A 22,074-nucleotide genomic window follows, 5' to 3' on the forward strand; every position below is an offset into this window, starting at 1 on the left:
ACCATGTTTTTTGGACATTTAAATACTATGACTATGCCATTCAATACCATGGTATATTTCAATGTATTATCATTACTCAACCATGGTACTGTCACAGAAATTATTTGAAAGGGTTACCTTTCTTTTTGGAGCAAGTAGAGGGAAAGTCTTTGTCCTCCATTTTGACAAGGGGCCTGTTGCATTTCATTCGGCAGAAAAAGGAGCGTCTGGCCCCGAAGCAGAGTCTGGAGGGACCAGGGGTGATGTCAGTCCTAACTGCCAGCCCGGCTGAGAAAACAACAGCAGCAGTAAACTTACTGTCTTACTGTCTAAAGCACAGCTGTCAATAATTATTTAGAAGAGAGCAAAGCAAAAAACTTCTGGTCCAAAACCTAGTGATATGCCCACCACAGCAACATTTTTTAGGTCTCATAGGAATGCTCCCTAGGTGAAAGTCTGTTCCAATCAATAGAACTGTTCAGCCCAGTTGTCAATTAATGAGTGAAATAAGGTTAACATACCTAAAGAGACTTTCACATTTTACTCTATTACAGGCATAACTTGAAACATGAATTTGAAAACATTATTTGCTTTTAAAGGGAAAGTTGCTAAATAAGGGTGACAGCTGTTGTTCACTTAAGCCGGCACCACACTTGCCGATTTTTCCAATGATTTTCAGGTGTGAAGTTCATTAACATAATCGGCAGTCAGGCAGAGGGAGATGAATCGTGCATTAGCGTCTCTAAGCTGGAGGTCGTTAGTCACTTGACTGTCGGGACTCCCTGCTGATTTAAAGGGATAGTTCACCTAAAAATTTAAATTCTCTCATTTACTCACCCACATGCCATCCCAGATGTGTATGATTTTCTTTCTTCAGCAGAACACAAGATTTTTAGGAGAATATTTCAATGGTCCTCACAATGCAAGTGAATGGTGACCAGAACTCAGAAGGTCCAAAAATGACAAAAAGAGCCATAAAAGTAATCCATAAGACTCCATTTTTTAAATCCATATCTTCTGAAGCAATATGATAGGTCTGTGTGAGAAACAGATCAATATTTAAGTCCTTTTTTACTATCAATCTCCACCTTTGACCAGCCCCATCCAGTAGGTGGCTGAATGTGAAAGTGAAAGTCACTTCAACACCAGATTGTGGAAGTGAAAGTGTATATTCACAGTTAAAAAAGGACTTACATTTTGATCTGTTTCTCACCCTGTTTCTCATCATAATCACTTCAGAAGATATTGATTTAACCACCGGATTCTTATGGATAACTTTTATGGCTCCTTCATGTAATTTGTGGACCTTCTGAGTTCTGGTCACCATTCACTTGCATTGCATGGACTTACAGAGCTGAAATATTTTTCTAAAAATCATAATTTGTGTTCTGCAGTAGAAAGAAAGCCATACACATCTGGGATGGGATGAGGGTGAGTACATTTTCATTTTTGGGTGAACTATTGCTTTAATGGCTTCAAAAACTGAAAAAGCACATCAGGCTTGCTTGAAAAAATCATTCTGTCGCCGGGGCGGGCTCTTGTGTTCTCGTCAAGTGGCCAATAAGCTTCTTCTTTTACTGAGGAACTGACGAGACTTCAAGCTGATCTGACCATTTTCATCACACTCAAGCCGCATATCCTCACAAATGCTGATTGTAATCCATAGTGATTCTGTCACCAAGTGTTTTTCCTACACTAAATGACATCAGAAAGTAGAGCCACAACAGTCTGTGTTTTTATAACGTAATTTCTTTACTCACTGAAAGCCGCATATGGATGTACGCAATGACAAATATATAATTGCGCTCTTTCACAAGGTAAAGTTACTCCATGAATCACTTCCTACGGGTGTTTTCACACCTTGCTCGTTTGCAGCATTTGTTTCGGAACCTGGTTGAGTTCGTATAGGCATAGAGTATATGAACACAGCAATCACACTCGGATCTGCACCAAAACAATCAGTCCCAGACCACAAGGACAAGGCAGAAATCTGTAGGTCAGCTCAGTACTGTAATTCATCATCAAAACGTGGAAATAGCCTTTAGACGGCTATATTAGATATAGGTCGATCTTCACGATCGCTTCTCCCTTTTGGATAGCGGGAAAACAGACACAGGTAGGGCGGCGTCAGCAACTTTTTGACATATAAAAACATGGCTTCACTCTTTCTGTGTGTTTGTGTGTGAGCAAGTGTGTGTGCACGAGAGAGAAAGAGAGAGATCCTTGACCGTGACAACAGGTACTTTTAAATGCAGAAATAATGCAAAAGCAACTAATAACCACAACGGAAATTTTACAGCTCATATCCATCCGTGTGTCGAATAATGTTTATTTCCAGTGCGACCTCTGACTGGAACGTATATTCTGCAACATGCGGTGAAGTTTTGCATAATCGTAACACATTTTTACAGGTATATCATTTTAACCATTACATCGATATATGAGCTAAATACCAGAACAGCGCACAAACATTCTGACCAATGAGGGTTTGCTCACATGTGACTTTTATTAACACAGTTTGGGTCCGTTTTAAAATATAACCGTGTGAAAGCGAACCGAACCAAGAAGAAAATGCAACATTGTAACTATTTTAGCCCCCGTTTTGGAACAAATCAAGCAAGCTACAGGTCTGAAAATGCCCTAAATCACTCTTTTACAATTGTTAATGCGCCGTGGTACTTCTGTTGTTATTTCAGTGAGCTTCACTTGACGGGGAATCAGAGAGAGTTGCGGTGAGTTGGAATGTTTGTCACCTCTGCACCATTTTGTATCGGCAAATGTGTCATACCTCTGACTGAAGAGAGCAAGATCTCAGCAAAACAGTCTGTATGTGTGACACCCTCGGCCAAAATCGAGTTGTTTGGAGTCTGCTAGTGTGGCGCCGGCTTTAATTACACATCATTCGTCAAGCAAATGCGAGTTTACACAGCTTGTCTGTTATTCATACTGTACAGTAGACAGCTCATTATAGTTTGTGACAAAGTCAATGTGTCAATTGTAGGGGCTTTTGACTTCAATGTGTAACTCAAACATTGTAATACAAGAGTCCAGGTAAATTACTTTTAGCATCGATGAGTTTCTCTCTTGGAGCGGTGTCAGATGAGGAGAGCTGCTCCTTGACTTTTGCAATGTCTTTGGGGTGCAAATAATCAAACAAACTCTGGCCAATCAGATCATTCTGAAAGACAGAAAAAGACGGCTAAGTAAGTCTTATGACGTCTCAATATGTTCTGTTAAGTTATGAAGCAAGAAGGCTGAATTACCTGGCTGTAATTCAGAAATTTGTAGACAGACTCTGACACGAAAAGGATCTTCCCCCGATCACAGCCGACAATGAAAAGAAAACCATCAGCAGCCTGAAACCCAGAGACATTTAGTCATTTACCAGCCAGGGTTTATTACCATAACACCAACAGACTAACATTTCTTAATGTCACCTACCCTTAATATTAAGTGCTTTAGCTCATCATCTGATAAGAAGGCTGGTTTGTAGTTAGCTTCAGTATAAGGGTTTGCAGCACCTTAATAATAAAAATTATATTGAACATGTCAGTAATGGCATATCTGGACTGACTAAAGCCCTATTCAGACAGCACACATCCAGACTAGCGCTTAACTCATCTCATTCATGTAATGCATGAGAATGTGACAGGTGTGAATCTCACCTCGTAGTGTTTTCATATGCTGAACCGCCATGCGCAGCACAGTGAGTTTGTCCAGTTTGCAGGACATGGCGTTGCAGGTAGGCACTAATGAAGCCAGCTCATCGATGAAGCTGTTCATCTTGTCTCTGCGTCTCTTCTCTATCTGGCTGTGAGCCTCCCTGTGGAGAATCAACAGTACAGAATATGAAAAATGTTACAATTGAAAGTAACGGAGTGAAATCTACAGGTTTTTTTCCACAGAACAAAAATGTGCAGGTATGAAAATCCTCTGGATTACAACACCTTGCATTCTTAATCCGACCCTGCTGATCAACACAGTCCCTGTTGAGAAAAAGGATATGTTAGACAACTGATAAATAAATCTGCAAGCTAACTACAAACATAAATATGGTAAGACCTGTAATCTCATAGAGTTATTAATAAATTATATGAATTATATGTATATTTAATTTTAATAAATTAATATATATGATAAATAATAATATATATATATACAGTTGTGGTCAAAAGTTTGCATACCCTGGCAGAAACTGTGAAATTTTGGCATTGATTATGAAAATATGACTGATCATGCAAAAAAAGAAAAAAAAAAAACTGTCTTTTATTTAAGGATAGTGATCATATGAAGCCATTTATTATCACATAGTTGTTTGGCTCCTTTTTAAATCATAATGATAACATCACCTAAATGACCCTGATCAAAAGTTTACATACCCTTGAATGTTTGGCCTTGTTACTGACACACAAGGTGACACACAGGTTTAAATGGCAATTAAAGGTTAATTTCCCACACCTGTGGCTTTTTAAATTGCAATTAGTGTCTGTGTATAAATAGTCAATAAGTTTGTTAGCTCTCACATGGATGCACTGAGCAGGTTAAATACTGAGCCATGGGGAGCAGAAAAGAACTATCAAAAGACCTGCGTAACAAGGTAATGGAACTTTATAAAGATGGAAAAGGATATAAAAAGATATCTAAAGCCTTGAAAATGCCAGTCAGTACTGTTCAATCACTTATTAAGAAGTGGAAAATTCGGGGATTTCTTGATACCAAGCCAAGGTCAGGTAGACCAAGAAAGATTTCAGCCACAACTGCCAGAAGAATTGTTCAGGATACAAAGAAAAACCCACAGGTAACCTCAGGAGAAATACAGGCTACTCTGGAAAAAGATGGTGTGGTTGTTTCAAGGAGCACAATACGACGATATTTGAACAAAAATGAGCTACATGGTCGAGTTGCCAGAAAGAAGCCAATGCCACAAAAAAGCCCTGTTACAATATGCCCGACAACACCTTGACACGCCTCACAGCTTCTGGCACACTGTAATTTGGAGTGACGAGACCAAAATAGAGCTTTATGGTCACAACCATAAGCGCTATGTTTGGAGAGGGGTCAACAAATATTGTGCACAGACACTAATTGCAATTTAAAAAGCCACAGGTGTGGGAAATTAACCTTTAATTGCCATTTAATCTTGTGTGTGTCACCTTGTGTGTCTGTAACAAGGCCAAACATTCAAGGGTATGTAAACTTTTGATCAGGTCATTTGGGTGATTTCTGTTATCATTATGATTTAAAAAGGAGCCAAACAACTATGTGATAATAAATGGCTTCATATGATCACTGTCCTTAAATAAAAGACATGATCAGTCATATTTTCAATATCAATGGCAAAATTTCACAATTTCTGCCAGGGTATGCAAACTTTTGAGCACAACTGTATATTATATAACAATTATGTATAACCATTACTACACGTTTTTATGAAAACAATATTATTATTATTAGATTACATCAAATAACAATTGTATTATACATTTATTATTTTATTTATATATATGCACACAAAGGGGTTCAAAAGTCAGCATTGGCCATATTTAAAACTGGGATTCAAAATGTAATTTAAACCTGGAAATAAATAGTTTTAAGATTTTGGAAAAAATGACTGACATAAAATGAAAAATAAATATTTCAGATTACACTATTATTTTTGTTATTATTATTATAATATATATATATATATATAAAGTTTAATCATTTGCATTTACCTTCCAAGTTCATTCCTGTCCTTATCTGTGTCCATACTGTCTCTTGAAAATGAACAGTGAACATAAACAATTACATTAACCTTCAGTCATAGAGTCAATTAAATACAGCCAACTTAAGCACTTGGAATACTTTTTTAAAGTAAGTAAAAGGAAAAAATCTCTCTCAAACAAAAAACTATCTTAAATCCTTGTTTAAACCGAATTACTTTTATTCATATTAGTTTATTCTGATCAGGGGCGCCGTAATGGGGGAAAGATTAGGACTAGGAGTGTGCAGCGAAGCCATTATATGTATTTGTATCTGTATCTGTTCATTTGACAAAATAATCTGATTCTGTCTCTGTATTTGGATAGAACCGGGTGTGGGCGGGGCTTAGACCGGAAGTGCATCAAAACTAAATGAAACGCCCATTTTTAAGTGTTACTCTTACATTTATTGTTTCTATTAATAAAATATGCCTTGTATATGCCTTTTCATAATAATAGCTTAATAATAATAATAAATATTATACAATTATTATTTTAAAAATATTATTTTATTCTTTTTTTTTTCTTACCAGATGAAGCTGAATTTGTAGGCTACATTAACTGTGGAATATGTTGTTAACTTTGGTTTCTCCTGGTATTTCAGATATTAATATCTGCATGAAACAAAATTTCGTTCGTCTGTGCATGTATAACAACATTATTCTGGAGGCAGGAGGTGTCAAGCAAAATGTGAAATGTCAAGCACACATTTTGCAGTGAATAATAAATACAAATTCAAACATTAAAATAAATTAAAATAAAATCAATATAGACTTCAAACAGGTGAAAATCCCATAAGTCTATCAGGAATTTTTACGATAGCACACCATTATTTACTTAAATAATAATAAAGTTACATTTATATAGCACCTTACAAGAGTTCAAGAACACTAAACATTTTCAAATTTAGCAGAGTTTAAAGAAGAAGAAAAGAAATAAATGGAGCATGTTCCAGTTTCTTTTGTTATACATAAGGAGTAATACTCCTAATCAATGAATATTCTATGGAGCATTTAAACCTTTATGGAACATTAAACTTTTTTTCGGAATAAAGTCTTAACAAGTTAATTACCTTAAATTGCTGATGTGGATATAATTGTGGTCAAATTTAAGAGATGGAAAGACGAGCTCCGACGTTAAATCACTTCAGGTCAGGAATTTAACATTGCGCTCAGGTTTAGGCTATAAATTAATACATGAGAATCACATGTGAATCGTGTGATACATTAACATAAACATTTCAAGACATGAAAAGTGTATATGATGTCGTATCTTAGTTAATGTTACACTTGACAAGCTCCAGACGAACACAATTAACAGAGACCGCAAACGTAGCCGAGCCTGCATCCATCCGATCTGAAATAACAACGTGCACATTTTCATTCATAAGGTTTACACTTTAGAAATATTGGCTGCACAGATTCATAACTTAGTTGTAATTTTGAATATGTTTATTTAAAATGTCGCTTTATCCTTGTGCTTTTTAGATTATTAGTCATACAAATATTATTTATACTATTCGGATGAATCCATTATCCGTTTTGAAGTCATTATTCGTGCCTTTCCGAATAAGGTATTCGGCTTCGGGCACATCCCTAGGTAGGATGGTTCTGAGGGCCTTGGACAGATGGGGGCTCGGCAGAAGTCTCGAATCTTTTCCTGCATGATTTTGTTATAAATGGGCACTTCGCACTGGTAAGCAAAAATGAAGACTGCTCTTAGTCTTGATAATTAAAGAGGATCTAGTGTAAGGAATCCCCATTAAGACGTTCAGTGGTTTATCTGAAAAGCTTTAAGCGCTAAATACAGTTCTCATCTGTAGAGTGCGCAGCGCGACTCGCGTGCATCCTTGCACTTGATGCCTCATAAACCAGGCTTGACTGTATCGTACGGAGCGCTAAACAGCGCGGTACAGACCACAAACCTGAATTTCACTTTGAAGCACTATGGAGAATGTCAAACATCTCATTAGGTTAGACAGACCCGACATTTTAATCAGTGCTGACGAGAAGACGAGAAAACATAATGCGTGCCATTTCTGTAGTAACACTAACTGTATGATTTGACAGAAATGTTATTGAGTCATGTTAAAACTATAAAAAGGGGAAAGAGAAGTCAACTTAATTTTATTATAACAAGGGCAGTTTTAATTATAGATTTTAAATGTTTAGGCTACTGTTCCCCCCCAAAAACAAAATGTTATAGTTTATTTTATAGAAACCATATATGCATTGACTTATTCAATAATGATGAGCCATCCATGGTCAAACCTGTGGTAATTCTTACAAATAAAAGGGCTTTAAAGGGTTTTAAAGCCTGGACATCTTTGAGATATGCGCCAAGCTATCAGTTTTTCAGCTGTATAAAATCTGTTCTATTCTAATGCTCTTGTAGAGGGGAAACGTTGTCGTTTTTTGTCTTCAGATATTAGAAGAGATTACTTAACCCTAGATCTCATATGTAACTTCACCCCTATTTAATACATACAGTATATGGGTAAAAAAAGACCCAGGTGAAATCTAGAGGCTTGTTCTTCATAAAACTACTTATTTTTTCAAGGTAAATTAACTCTAATGATAATTTTATAAGTAATTTACATTTTTAAATAGTTTATATACAGTATATTTTATTCAATTCTGAAGATTTTCAGATACATTTAAAATGAAGTAAAAAGCCAGTATAACAGAAATATGGGCAATTTACATGTTTAGTGGTAAAAAATTAAACTCTACTCACACAAACACATACATATAAGTTCAATGGACTAGGATGAAATGTTCTTTACAATAATAATAAGAATAATAATAATAATAATAAACTTGACAACCTCTATATTGCCAAATGACACTATATTTCTATATTACTCTACAACCAATCACTGTATTACAAAAATAACACCAGTGTTAAATGCATTAAATAATAAAGGAAATACATATGGGTTATATAGGACCCACATATGCATTCTAGGGTTGTCATGAAATTCACTTACAATTATTTCTTTTTCTTTTTTTACCTAAATTTACAAAAGTAAGTTCAGATTAATTGAGGAATACCTGGAGTGGCAGATCAAAAGACCACTTCATGTAAAAATGATGTCTTAAAAACTAGACGCTGAGTCTTTAGATTTGAATCAACATTTAAAACATTTTTAAAAAATCCAATATTTCCATTACAAACACAGTCCCAACTCACTAAAATGACAGTCATTTATTTTATGGTCATTTCTATTAAATGCATTGTTATTTTAATTAACTTTTCAAACTCAAATTAGTTTTTTAGTGTTTCTTATTGAATGTGCAATCATGATTATGTTCCCGTTTATTAATAATGATAACTTTTAATAAAAAATTAAAAAACGTTGCACGGGTTGAGATAAGATAGTGGGCCCAACAATCCTTACGGCACCCAGATTCTGATTAAAGGGGTTAGTTAAGATACAGTTCAGGGCTCCTGCATAATTGTTCCCCCATTCAGATTGTGATCCCACAATATTGTAACAGTAACAAGTATCCTATGACTTGACATGATATAACTCGTCCCATTGCACGCAACATAATCTCAAGCTCTTTTGTTTCATAATGGTGGATTTCATAACTGACCACAATGAGAGTAACTTTACACTCTGTTTTACATAAGGGTTTGAAACTGTGCTCAGAACAATTAACCAAATACTATCTATGAATGTATTCCTTTCGATTAAGCAACTGTTTTCCATTAGAATAATGTGATGACGTGTCCCTCAAAATAATTCAATACATAAATGTACAAAATAATGTACAATTACTACTACCATCCATGATCTTGACATGCTAACAGTTAAATAAGCTCTTAATCAAGTCTGATAGCCTATTGGTTAGACATATGGGCTGTCAGGTTGCAGGCTTGAAGCCAAAACTGCTGTATAAACCAAGTATAAGTTAATAGTGGAAAAGTTTATGGAGTTATCATGGTCACTATTTTGCCCTTAAAACATTTTGTCTTTGAGCTCCTTTTGTGCTCTGACTCCGTGAAAGAATACAGATATAAAAATTGCTGCAGTACATTTGTCTTAAAGCAAGAACAGACGATAAATTGTCCGTTTGGTATTTTAGCATTCATACTCACTGACCGTTCACTCTCAGGGGACTGTATGTGCTGTGAGCTTGGGATGAGGAATCTCATCCATGAAGCCTCAGATCTAAAAGAATAAAATTGCATTTGTTAAAAAACAAAAACAAAAGGGTGGTTCGATATATTTACACTTTATTTTAATTAGATGAATAATATGTCTTCAAGGAGACAACAGTTACAAAAAGGTACTGTGGCATTGCCATGCTTCAATAATGGTATCAGGAGTTAAGTCCATAGTACTTTGACACATACCATGTTCCTGAATGATTATAATATTCATCTAGCATGATATTTAAATGGTACTGTAGTATACTTCATAGAATATACCATGGCATTTTCATCAGAACTGGTCTTTTGTGGTGTAATTTTACGATAACACCCTGGTACTTTTTTGCAAGGGAATGAAATGACCATAAACAAGACTATTACAGTGAAAAGTAATTTAGGCCATTTTGATACTTACTCAAAAGATAATCCATCGATTCTGCAAAAACAAAACATTGACTTATTTAATGTCAGATCATCTCAGATGAATTATTGTAAAACATTTTCCCAATCATGACAATGGAGCTATAAATGGTATTCAATATTTGAAATGCATCAACAAAAACACTTGTGATGGATCAGTACAATAACTTCTCAACAGTCGAATATTTGCCCTTTTCCTGCTCTGTCAGAGACGTTATGGGCACACAAAATGTGAATGAATGGTCTTGAGTGGAATTGGAGAGTCAATGGAGCAGTTTTGCCTGTTCTTGTACTGCTAATTTACCGTCCTCCTAAACCTAACCCACTCTTCTTCTCTGAACTAACTGTTGACACATCTAAGTCCTATTTGTTCAGCTATGGTATTAATTGGAGATATTAACATTCATGTTGACAATCCGAATTGTGTTTATGCTGTCAATTTTTTGGAAATTATTGATGGTTTTAATTTTACCCAACATGTCAACTTTCCTACTCATAGGTTAGGACACACATTAGATTTGGTTTTCTCCACTGGTGTTGCTATTCAGTTGCTGGACAGCACTGAAATGAGTATAAGTGACCATAAGCTCATTACTTTCGAACTCAACACTTCAACTTCAAAGTCTTTGATTGAACGTGTTATCACATTTAGAAACATCAAGCACATGGACTATGACCTCTTCTCTAATTCTGTTTCTGTGCTTCCAATTTTTTACTCAGTCAAGGACTATAATTCTGTTTTGTCTACTATGTTGGAGGAGTTTGCACCTTTGAGAGAGCGTGTTGGCACCTTTAGGAAACCATGTCCCTGGTATACAACTGAGTTACGTTTACTGAAGGCCAGAGGTAGGCAACTAGAGCGGCAATATAAAAAGTCTGGACTAACAGTTCATAGGCATATGTTTGTTCAACACCAAACTGATTATCATAACTCTCTCAATGCTGCACGTAAGGATTACTACTCTAAAATCATTAGTGATGGGGCAGATAATCCAAATGTAATATTTAAGATAGTTAATAGACTACTTAATCCAGCCAATGTTCCTACTTGTTCATCTGTTGACCAATGTAATATGTTTCTCAATTAATTCATTGGTAATATTGAGAATATAAACAACTCAATTGCTTCTGTCCCTCTGTCTGAGTTGCCTCAGATTCTACCAACAAATCCTGTGATTCATGCTTTTTTGAGTTTTGCAAGGTCGATATTGATTTCACTGTCAGAACCATTATGTCCATGAACTCAACTAACTGTATTCTTGATCCCCTTCCATCATCTGTTCTCAAGGGCTGTCTTCTATCTATTAGTCCTCATATCACCTCAACTGTGAACTCCTCATTAAATTCTGGATCGGTTCCCCCTACACTCAAAATAGCAGCAATCACACCAGTCCCAAAAAAGCCTGGATGTGAAGTCTCTGATTTGTCAAATTATAGGCCCATATCCAATCTCCCTTTTTTTGGCAAAGGTTCTGGAGCATGCTGTTGCAGCACAATTACATACTTATCTCAAAATCATTTATTTGAACAATTTCAATCGGGTTTTAGAGCTGGGCATAGCACTGAGACAGCATTGGTGAGGGTCATGAATAACCTCCTTATTGCAGCTGACACAGGTGCATGCAGTATTTTGGTCTTGTTAGACCTCAGTGCTGTATTTGACACTATATCCCACACAATCTTACTGGATAGGCTGCACAGCTGGCTTGGTCTCTCTGGGACAGTGCTGGACTGGTTCAGATCTTATCTTACAGCTCACTTTCAGTTTGTCATCTTGGGTAATAATAAGTCTGAGACTGTACCAGTGCATCAGGGTGTTCCACAGGGGTCAGTGTTGGGCCCCACTCTATTCAGCATTTATATGCTTCCCCTCGGGGAGATTATTGGGAAGTATGGCCTTGGTTATCACTGCTATGCTGATGATACACAAATCTACATCAGCACTGGCCCTGATATTAACTGCACTTTAACTGTGCTGACGGAGTGTCTGCATGAAATTAGCACCTGGATGCAGCATAATTTTCTGAAGCTGAACTGTTCCAAAACTGAGCTCATGCTCACTGGTACATTGGCTGCTACACGTAAAGTTGACCTAAATCTCAAATTGATGGTTGACAACAGCCTTGTGCGTCTCTCCTCTCAAGTGCGGAACCTGGGTGTCATCTTTGACGCTCAGTTGACATTTGATGCAAACATTAAAAATATTTCCAAAACAGCCTTTTACCACCTTAGAAATATTGCCCGACTTAGGCCCTTCCTCTCTCTGGCTAATGCAGAAAGGCTTATCCATGCCTTTATCACCTCTAGGCTGGATTACCACAATGCCCTCATTTCTGGCCTACCAGCACAAACCATAAATAGACTTCATTATATTCAGAACTCTGCTGCTCGTGTCCTTACACATACCTCACCATGTCTACACATTACCCCTGTGCTCTCGCAGTCGCACTAGCTTCCCATCCATGCTCGTATTGATTTTAAAACTCTCATTTTAACGTATAAAGCAGTTCATGGACCAGAGTATCTTTGCAGTCTTGTTGCGCCCTAAACTCCCTCCCGTTCTCTTCGTTCTGCCAATTCATTTGCACTTCAGCAGCCCTCCTGCAAACTTAAATCTATGGGGGAAAGAGCTTTCTCTTTCAGAGGCCTAAGCTATGGAATGTTCTTCCTTTTACTATAAGAAATGTCCCAACCTTGGATTGTTTTTAGAAGTTACTTAAGACTTAAGTTACTTAACACATTTATTTAAGGTAGTCTTTTAATATTTATTAATATTGTATGTTAGTAATTTTGTGTTTAGTCTTTTTAAATTTGCTGGTATGGTGGTTGCTGTTGTATGTTATGTGTTTATTCAATCTTGTAGTGCTTTGAGTGTAAGAAAAGTGCATTATAAATAAAAGGTATTATTATATTATTATTATTACTCATAGTCTGTGATGCTGCCCTTTCTCTTGCGGGTATACTCCATGCCCGGTGTCGCCATGGAACTCCTAATCAGGTCACTAGAACTGGGCAACATAAGGTCATTCATCGTGGAGGAGATGTCCATTCTTTGATCTGCCATCAGATCATCTGCAAAATAAAAACATTTATTACATGGCACACTGGAATACTCGATTCTGATTGGTCAATTGTGCCATCTAGCAGTGTGATATTTCTCTGAAACAACAGCACATCCACGTATCAGACCGCTCATCCGGGTATTGCGAGCCATCTGTCCTGCTTCTCGGATCACTGTGCGATCTCTACAAGTAAGCTAATAAAATCATTTCAACTCAAATCAGTGTTTCATGTGCATTTATTTATTTATTTGGCAAGTAGTCTTGGAAAAAGATACATAATGGGAAGTCAGATGTTCATTAATTACAAAATAAACACCAACAGAACTCCGACACAAACCAGAGGTGGATTTCAGCTGTTCGGTGATTTATTTCTCCTCACATGAATACATATTTCAACTCAAATCAATGTTTCATGTCCATTTATTTGTTTATTTTGGCAAGTAGTCTTGTAATAGGCTGGATAAAGGGCAGTCAGACGGTCATTTTCATGAAATAATCACCAAACACTTCACAAACTTGTGAGGTGGATTTCAGTTGTTCAGCGATTTCTTTCTTGTCACATAATTACATAATTCAATACAAATCAATATTTTATGTCCATATATTTATTTATTTGGTTAGTAGCTGTGTAATAAGTGGGATCAGTCATAATTAGTGTACAGTCAGTTAGGGTGATACAAGACCGCTTCACGTCGTGGTCCTGATCACCCTGTTGCAGTTTATTTTGCAATAACAACCAGCTGACTGTACATTATCCCTTACATATCTAATCCTTTAGCTTCCTGTAATCTATTATAGAACATTCAAAGCAGTGATTCTCAACTGGTGGGTCCCCAAACAATAGGTTGCAGGTCTGAAAACCCATGCTAATAATAAAAAGACTATTTAATGACTAAATAATAATAATAATAATTAAAAGAAAACTAATTATATAATTGTGCATAGGTGGGATAGCAAAATACATTTTCAAAACTTTTAAAATGGAGGAGAAAATGATGTCAAAGGCCATGCATCTAATCAAAACTGCACTGTATTTGGGCCCAAATTTATGTCACTTGGAAGAAACTAGCTAAATTAGACAGATGCCAACATGGAGAAGGTTGGATTACATTCCCTAATATTCGAAAACCATGAACAAAACTACAAAAGGTAAAAGACAATACAGCCAAGACTACATTACATATGGGTTCACTTGCAACGAGGATGAACATGGGTTTGTGTTGACAACCATGGGTTTTGTCCTGTGAATTATTGGCTGATTTAAGAATATTAATATATGAATAATAATAATAATAATAATAATAATAAATTATCATCATTAATAATAGTAGTACATTTCAATGTCTCATTTGTAAGAAATATAAATAAATATAATACATTTTGTATAATAAATTTGGTATTGTGTTGTGCCGGCATTTGTTTAACCTGCAAAACCAGTTGAGAACCACATTTAGGGCCACATATAATTTTATGCTTAATCTGTATTTGATATGTTATATATATATATATGTTTCTCATGATCTTAAATATCTTTTGATCTGAAGGTGTATGCTTAAATGTTTGAAATTAGTTTTGTAGACAAAAATATCATTGTGCCACCATATTAATTTTTTTCATTATAAAACTAAAATTTAATAAAAAATAAAAAAAAAGTTTTTGAAATTGATGACTTGGACCAAATAATAAAGAAAAGCAGCCAATAAGTGCCCAACATAGATGGGAACTCCTTCAATACTGTTTAAAAATCATCCCAGGGTGATACCTCAAGAAGTTGGTTGAGAAAATATCAAGAGTACATGTCTGCAAATTCTAGGCAAAGGGTGAATACTTTGAAGACGCTAAAATATAACACAGTTTTGATTTATTTTGGATTTTGTTTAGTCACAACATAATTCCTATAGTTCTATTTATGTTATTCCATAGTTTTGATGACTTTACTATTATTCTAAAATGTGAAGAACAAAATGTATAATAAAGAATAAGTGTTTCAAAACTTTTGACCGGTAGTGTGTGTGTTTGTGTGTGTGTGTGTGTGTGTGTGAGATATGTATAAGTGAAAAAGAAAGTAGAATTATACAGTAAATTTACTATTCTTTAAACTCACCACAGAGGTTGACGAGGGCTGCTCTTCCTTCACCATCTATGGAGGCTGTCTGTCACGATGCTCGTCTGCAAGACAACACAGCTCTGATGAAGCAGCAGATATGATAATTAGCGTTTCATAACCCAGACACCATAGAGAGGTTTAGGTGATCTAATTAGGTAGATGGCCCTGTTGCATGTTACACAGTTTACCTTTAAGACAGAAAAATAACAACCAGACAGATACGATCAGGACATCAAAGCGACTAATCTCAAATGGCATTTGAATAACGGCACAATATAAAATTCAAAAAGAACAGAACTGTGAATAGGAGAAAATGAGTTTTGCATGGAATATTCATAAAAGGTATTGGGCTCCATTTTCATGAACATGCTAGACTGTGAGTTACTCCTTATTCAATTTTCGGGAGTGCACTAAATCTAAGCGCAATTTTCGTGCCAGCGTAATTGGGCATGGGTGGGAGTGTTTTGGCTATTTGTGGGTGTATGCAAGCAAACTGTGGGTGTATTGTATTTTAATAAAGTGGCACTGAGCGCTATATGCTATTTTCCTTAGTAATAGGTCCTTGAGCTAAGACGTTTCAGAAGTACGTCTAATCTCGGCACAAAGTCTAAAATCATAAAATAAGTACCTGCATTTGCAGTTTGGGGATTCCACCAACAGATGATATAGTATGCATGCAAACTGTGGGTGTATTGTATTTTAATAAAGTGGCACTGAGCACCATTTGCTATTTTCCTGAGAAATAGGTCCTTGCGCTAAAACGTTTCAGTGGTATGTCTAATCTCAGCGCGAAGTTTAAAATCATAAAATCATTACCTGTATTGGGGATTCCATCAACAGATGATATAAATATCGAACACTTAAAACTTTTTGAGCTTTTGTCATGAGTGTACCTAGAGGATATAAACTCAGCAAAAAAAGAAACGTCCCTTTTTCAGGACACTGTATTTTAAAGATACTTGTGTTAAAATACAAATAACTTTACAGATCTTTATTGTAAAGGGTTTAAACAATGTTTTCCATGCTTGTTCAATGAACCATAAACAATTAATGAACATGCATCTGTGGAACGGTCGTTCAGACACTAACTGCTTACAGACGTAGGCAATTAAGGTAACAATTATAAAAACTTAGGACACTAAAGAGACCTTTCTACTGACTCTGAAAAACACCAAAAGAAAGATGCCCAGGGTCCCTGCTCATCTGTGTGAATGTGCCTTAGGCATCCTGCATGGAGGCATGAGGACTGCAGATGTGGCCAGGGCAATAAACTGCAATGTCCATACTGTGAGATGCCTAAGACAGCGCTACAGGGAGACAGGAAGGACAGCTGATCGCCCTCGCAGTGGCAGACCACGTGTAATAACACCTGCACAGGATCGGTACATCCGAATATAACACCTGCGGGACAGGTACAGGATGGCAACAACAACTGCCCGAGTTACACCAGGAACACACAATCCCTCCATCAGTGCTCAGACTGTCCAAATAGGCTGAGAGAGGCTGGACTGAGGGCTTGTAGGCCTGTTGTAAGGCAGGTCCTTACCAGACATCACCGGCAACAACGTCGCCTATGGGCACAAACCCACCTTCGCTGGAAAAGACAGAACTGGCGCGTGTACAGCGTTTGACAGATGTGGCCAGCTTTGTCTTATGGACAAGCTTCCAAACACGGACATAAAGTGCAATTTACCCTTAGTGTACAGAACTAATTATCTAAATTTTTTCAACACGGACAATGCTGGACCGTCACTGAACTAAATTCACGCAGGACGTAAAAAGCTGTGAAATAACAACAGAAGGCATGAATAAAGAATGATCTTGCTTCAGTGTATAATTAAACATATATAACTTGGGACTGTGTGACATTGCTCATGTTTTTCACAGTAATAATTACTAGAAAATGGTTTCCAAACTTCTCTTCTAACTGACAGATTCGTCCAAATCTGAGAAGCGTCCTTAAAGCGATAGTGCAGCCTTTAATTAATATGATATCATCATTTCCCGACCCTCATGTTCTACAACCCCGTGAAACTTTCTGTATTCTGTGGAACCCAAAAGATGTTAGACAGAACGTTAGGGACTGACAGTCTCAGCCACCATTCCCTTTAAAAATATGTAGGGGAAAAAACATGCAGTGAAAGTAATTGATGATTAAGGCTAGCATTCTGTCTAACGTCAGGAATAATTTTTCCAAAATTGAAAATTCTCGCAACATTTACTCACCCTCATGCCATCCCAGATATGTTTTTTTCTTCTTCTGCTGAACACCAAGATTTTTAGAAGAATATCTCAGCTCTGTTAGTTTATACTAGAATGCAAGTGAATGGGTACCAAAACTTTGAAGCTCAGAAAGCACATAAAGGCATCATTAAAGGAATTCAAATGACACTGGTTAACTATGTCTGCAGAAGGGATCTGATAAGTGTGGGTGAGAAACATCAATATTTAAATCCTTTTTTTCTAATAAATCTCCACTTTCACTTTTACATTCTTCTTGTTTTTGGTAATTCAATTCTTTGTGCATATTGCCATCTACTGGGCTGGAGGAGAATAGTAAAAAAAGACTTTATATATTATAAAGTTATATACATTTATCTGTTTCTTACCCACACCTATCATATTGCTACTGGAGTCTGAATTACTTTTATGCTGCCTCTATGTGCTTTTTGGAGTTTCAAAGTTCTGGTCACCATTCACTTGCATTGTATGGACCAACAGAACATTATTACTTTTACTTCTACTTTGAGGAAATATTATTTTTTATTTTTTTAAATAATTGTACTTTTACTTGAGTAAAGCTTTTGACTACTCTACCCACCTCTGTATATATTATATATACAGTATATTAGGATGTAGATGGTGCAAAAACCTGAGAAAATCCACAGAATTAAATTGCACAAGACCCAGCCCATTAGCAATTTGCGTGCACTTGCGCCTAGACTTAGCGCATGCTTGCATGAAAATGTCAAAACTTCACGGCCATGGCCTCTGACTTTGTGCCTAAGCCGTATTGCATAGCGCTGTGCTTAAGGGACAGCACTCTTAAAATAGGGCCCATTAAGCTCCACAGATTGGCCTGAATGTCCTAATTGCATCAACCCAGGTACGTAAAGAGAGAAACACATTTAAAGCAACATATTTGTAGATTAAATGGGTCACGCATTTTTTATCATTTATTATGTTTGCATCTATATATCTATCTATCTATCTATCTATCTATCTGTATATATATATTTATATTTTAATTTGAAAAAAGTAATATCACATTATACTATATATACAGTATATGATTATTTTATCATAATTACATTATTAGTACAACCAATGAGACCAAAGACCCTCAACATGTGGCTTTACTGTACAAAGAGCAATATTCTAGCAAATGATATATTTTAGAACAGAGCATAACTAGAGAAATCTATATTTACTATAGACATTTCCATAATTTTTTTTAAATGTTACTAAATTTCAGCAATTTTTCCAGGTCTGGAAATTCCACCTTTAACATTCCATGATATTTCCAAGCTATCCCTGAATACAGTTGCAGTATTTTTTCACTCTGGGGGATGTGGAAACTTCAGTTCTGAAACTGTTTTCATAATACATCGAGCTCTTTTATCTCAAAAGAACAGGAAAAATCTCATTCTTCATTATATGACCCCTTTAACTCAATTACGTGAAAGCCCCCCAAGCTCTCTCTCTCTCTCTCAGCTAAATAGATCTCAAGAGAACCATTCACCAAACAAAAATTATTTTCCAAAGAACATGACATCCTGAAAGATAGGACCATCTTTTGTCATGTCACTGGCGTTTTCTCTGGGCTGTGACCTGTCTAACACTCTTATTCTCTTTGACCTAATCATTATCTTTGACCTATTTTTCACCAACTTACACTTGATCCAGGTGACCTGACAGACCCAGGGTGCCGTGACACCCAATTAAACCTGCTATGTAACACCCTGATCTCCCCACGTCGCCACCCCCCATGTCCATACATTCAATTACATGCAGGGACAAGCACTGGCTGTTCTCTTTACGATAATAGCTTAGTCACCGGTCTCTGTTCAAGTCTGTAATTTGCATTGTGAAAAGTGAAATTAACAGACAGAGGCACTGATCATGTAAAAAGCGTGTATAATATAATTTGAGTAACCCGATCTCAAGTCAAGACATATTAAATGAAGTATTGATGGTTCTTAAGCAAAGTCCATAGACTCATACATATTTATTTTTCCGGTTACAGACCATTTCCATTAATTCTCTGTCAAAACTAATGAATTAACCTGTATTCATGTTTTATCTGTATGTTAGTTTATGTTGTAAATTAGTCAATAAAGTTTTGTTTGTATTCAGAGAGAAGTTGACTGTGGTATATTTTGGTTAAATAACTCTTGAATCTTAAGATCTACGCTCCATGCTAAAACAAAATTTCAACATATTTGTGATATTATTTTCAATGGCCATGAGAATAGAATTACTCAAAAGAGTGAACAGATACGTCACATCAACTCTGCGCTGGCAGCAGGGTGATCAGATGTAAACATTAATTCTTTCAATATCCCTGAAATAATCATAATTCCCTTCTTGAGCTAAATTCCTTCCGTATACATTAGGAGCACATACAATGAGCCTGTTGTATTACATATTTAATGAATTTTTCATTAAATTTCTAATCTGATCACTGGTCATTTATCCTACATATATTGATGGAGAAACGCAGACTATTCCGAAAACAAACTAAGTACATATAGGCCATCTTTACACTGCCAAGGTGGCACAGAAGCTGCATTTAAACTGGCATTTAGATGCATTTATACAAACTCTTTAATGCTGCTCAGAGCATACATAAATGCATTTACTCAGATATTACAATTGCATACATAGCATGAGATTAATATTTTAAATATAGAAATATGAAATCGATGAAAATATGATATTATACCTTAAATATTCGACTAAATTATGAAATATAAGTTCAATCATGATAAAAACAAAGTTCAAGTCTGCTCTGAGGTGGGTTAGAGCAGGCTTAATTTAGACTGGCTTTCATGCTGCATCGCGTCTTTACACAGAATTTTAAGCAGGCACAGAGCAGGATCACATTTTCCTACAGAGTCCATATATTAAGAAACTGTTGGAAACAATTGCTTTATACTGTAGCAAGATTAGCAAACGAGTTCCTACATTAAAGTTACCAAGCCTAGCTCACTGCTTACCAGTTAACATTCACTGCAAACATTCGAACATAACATTAAATAGCTGCTGCCACTGAGAAACATGACCTGTTTATTAAAATTATTTTCTAGGACATTTGACATTTTCTTTCATTTTCCAGGTGTTTTCCAGGACTGTAAAATTAGTCATACATTTTCATGGACATGTGGGAAACCTATTAAGTTTTAACTCACTGAAAATCTTAGTCATAATGGTTTGGAACAACATGAAATAAATTATGGCAGCGTTTTCATTTTTGGGTCAACTATGCCTTTAAATTTGGTAATAACCCAGAGGTATTAGGGCTGGGTATTGATAGATTTGATTCCGATTCACAAGCTCTCAATTCGATTTGGATTTCAGTTCGATTTGATATCAATTCATATGGGTATATTTCAGTTATTTTTGGTCACACCATGCATAATTTGGTCTCATGCGAGGGATTTACTCGCATTGTAGAGAGGCCCATTAAAAGTTCAATCTTGGGATTTAAGAATCGATTTCAAGATGCATCGGAAAATCGTTATTTTTAACCAGTCCCATGAGGCATTCATTCCACACTACAAATACCTAGGTATCTAACAGCACACATACCTCAGATAGCAGCCATCTCCTCACAGTGCTAAAAGGCACTGGACCTGAGAGAGGACAGAGACAGAGACAAAAGTTAGTTGAGCAACATTATCTCCCTGAAGAGCTGTGATGAGTGTGTAAGGAGTCATCATTAGTAGTAACAAATGTTGTGATGAGTATTGTCTGTGACTGCAAGGACAGCAGATGGGCCTTGTGCAGATGGTGAACTGAAGCAGAGGATCACGGGTGGCCAGAGGCTCTGAGTTTGGCCAGACTGACTGCAGCGGAGAGGCAAGCTGCTTAACTGACCCACCGCAATCCCTAACATACGACCGCCCCGTGCACCAGATGCAGTCATAGCATGACTGACCTCCGTTGCAACAGGTGTCACAATACCATGAATACAGTAATCATTCTGTATCATGGTTTATATCAAAGTACCATGGTGTTACAATCTGATACCATCACCGTATACCATGGTCCTACCACACTCAAAAAATATAAATATTCAATGAACTTAGTAAAATTAAGGAACATTTTCCAATTTTCCATTTAAATAACAATAATTTAAAAAAAAATCATCAAAAACTATTTTTTATTTTTTTATTTACTTAATTTACAGAAACTAAATGTCCCCACAAGTATCATAAAACCTGAGATCGCCTACCTTGTGGGGCCAAGCCAGTGGTCCCCACAAGGGGAATGGCTTATTAAACATACTAAATTATGTATTTTGAAAATGTAAAAATATAAAAAGGTTTCTGTGAGGGTTAGGTTTAGGGGATAGAAATTATCGTTAGATCTGTATAAAATGCAT

General features: G+C 36.2%; 1 protein-coding gene across 3 annotated transcripts in view; it reads right to left on the minus strand.

Annotated features, from left to right (window-relative positions):
• The window catches only part of LOC127440522 (aryl hydrocarbon receptor nuclear translocator-like protein 1), a 38,041-nt gene that overhangs the window by 6,851 nt on the left and 9,116 nt on the right, over positions 1–22,074 (minus strand). For 2 of the 3 annotated variants that reach the window (XM_051697159.1, XM_051697169.1), the window contains exons 2-13: positions 21,279–21,322; positions 15,465–15,529; positions 13,223–13,370; positions 10,294–10,314; positions 9,829–9,897; positions 5,694–5,735; positions 3,927–3,965; positions 3,645–3,802; positions 3,421–3,500; positions 3,243–3,335; positions 3,040–3,157; positions 118–267 (exon numbers count right to left, since the gene is read on the minus strand). In XM_051697159.1, coding sequence (XP_051553119.1) covers positions 118–267; positions 3,040–3,157; positions 3,243–3,335; positions 3,421–3,500; positions 3,645–3,802; positions 3,927–3,965; positions 5,694–5,735; positions 9,829–9,897; positions 10,294–10,314; positions 13,223–13,362 — 910 coding nt within the window. In that variant the 5' untranslated portion in view covers positions 13,363–13,370; positions 15,465–15,529; positions 21,279–21,322. Of the gene's footprint in view, positions 1–117; positions 268–3,039; positions 3,158–3,242; positions 3,336–3,420; positions 3,501–3,644; positions 3,803–3,926; positions 3,966–5,693; positions 5,736–6,792; positions 6,878–9,828; positions 9,898–10,293; positions 10,315–13,222; positions 13,371–15,464; positions 15,530–21,278; positions 21,323–22,074 lie in introns of those variants that run through there. The other variant, XM_051697178.1, reaches the window with a different exon arrangement.

The sequence above is a fragment of the Myxocyprinus asiaticus genome, chromosome 1, assembly GCF_019703515.2.
Source record: "Myxocyprinus asiaticus isolate MX2 ecotype Aquarium Trade chromosome 1, UBuf_Myxa_2, whole genome shotgun sequence".
In the NCBI taxonomy this organism is placed as follows: Eukaryota; Metazoa; Chordata; class Actinopteri; order Cypriniformes; family Catostomidae; genus Myxocyprinus; species Myxocyprinus asiaticus.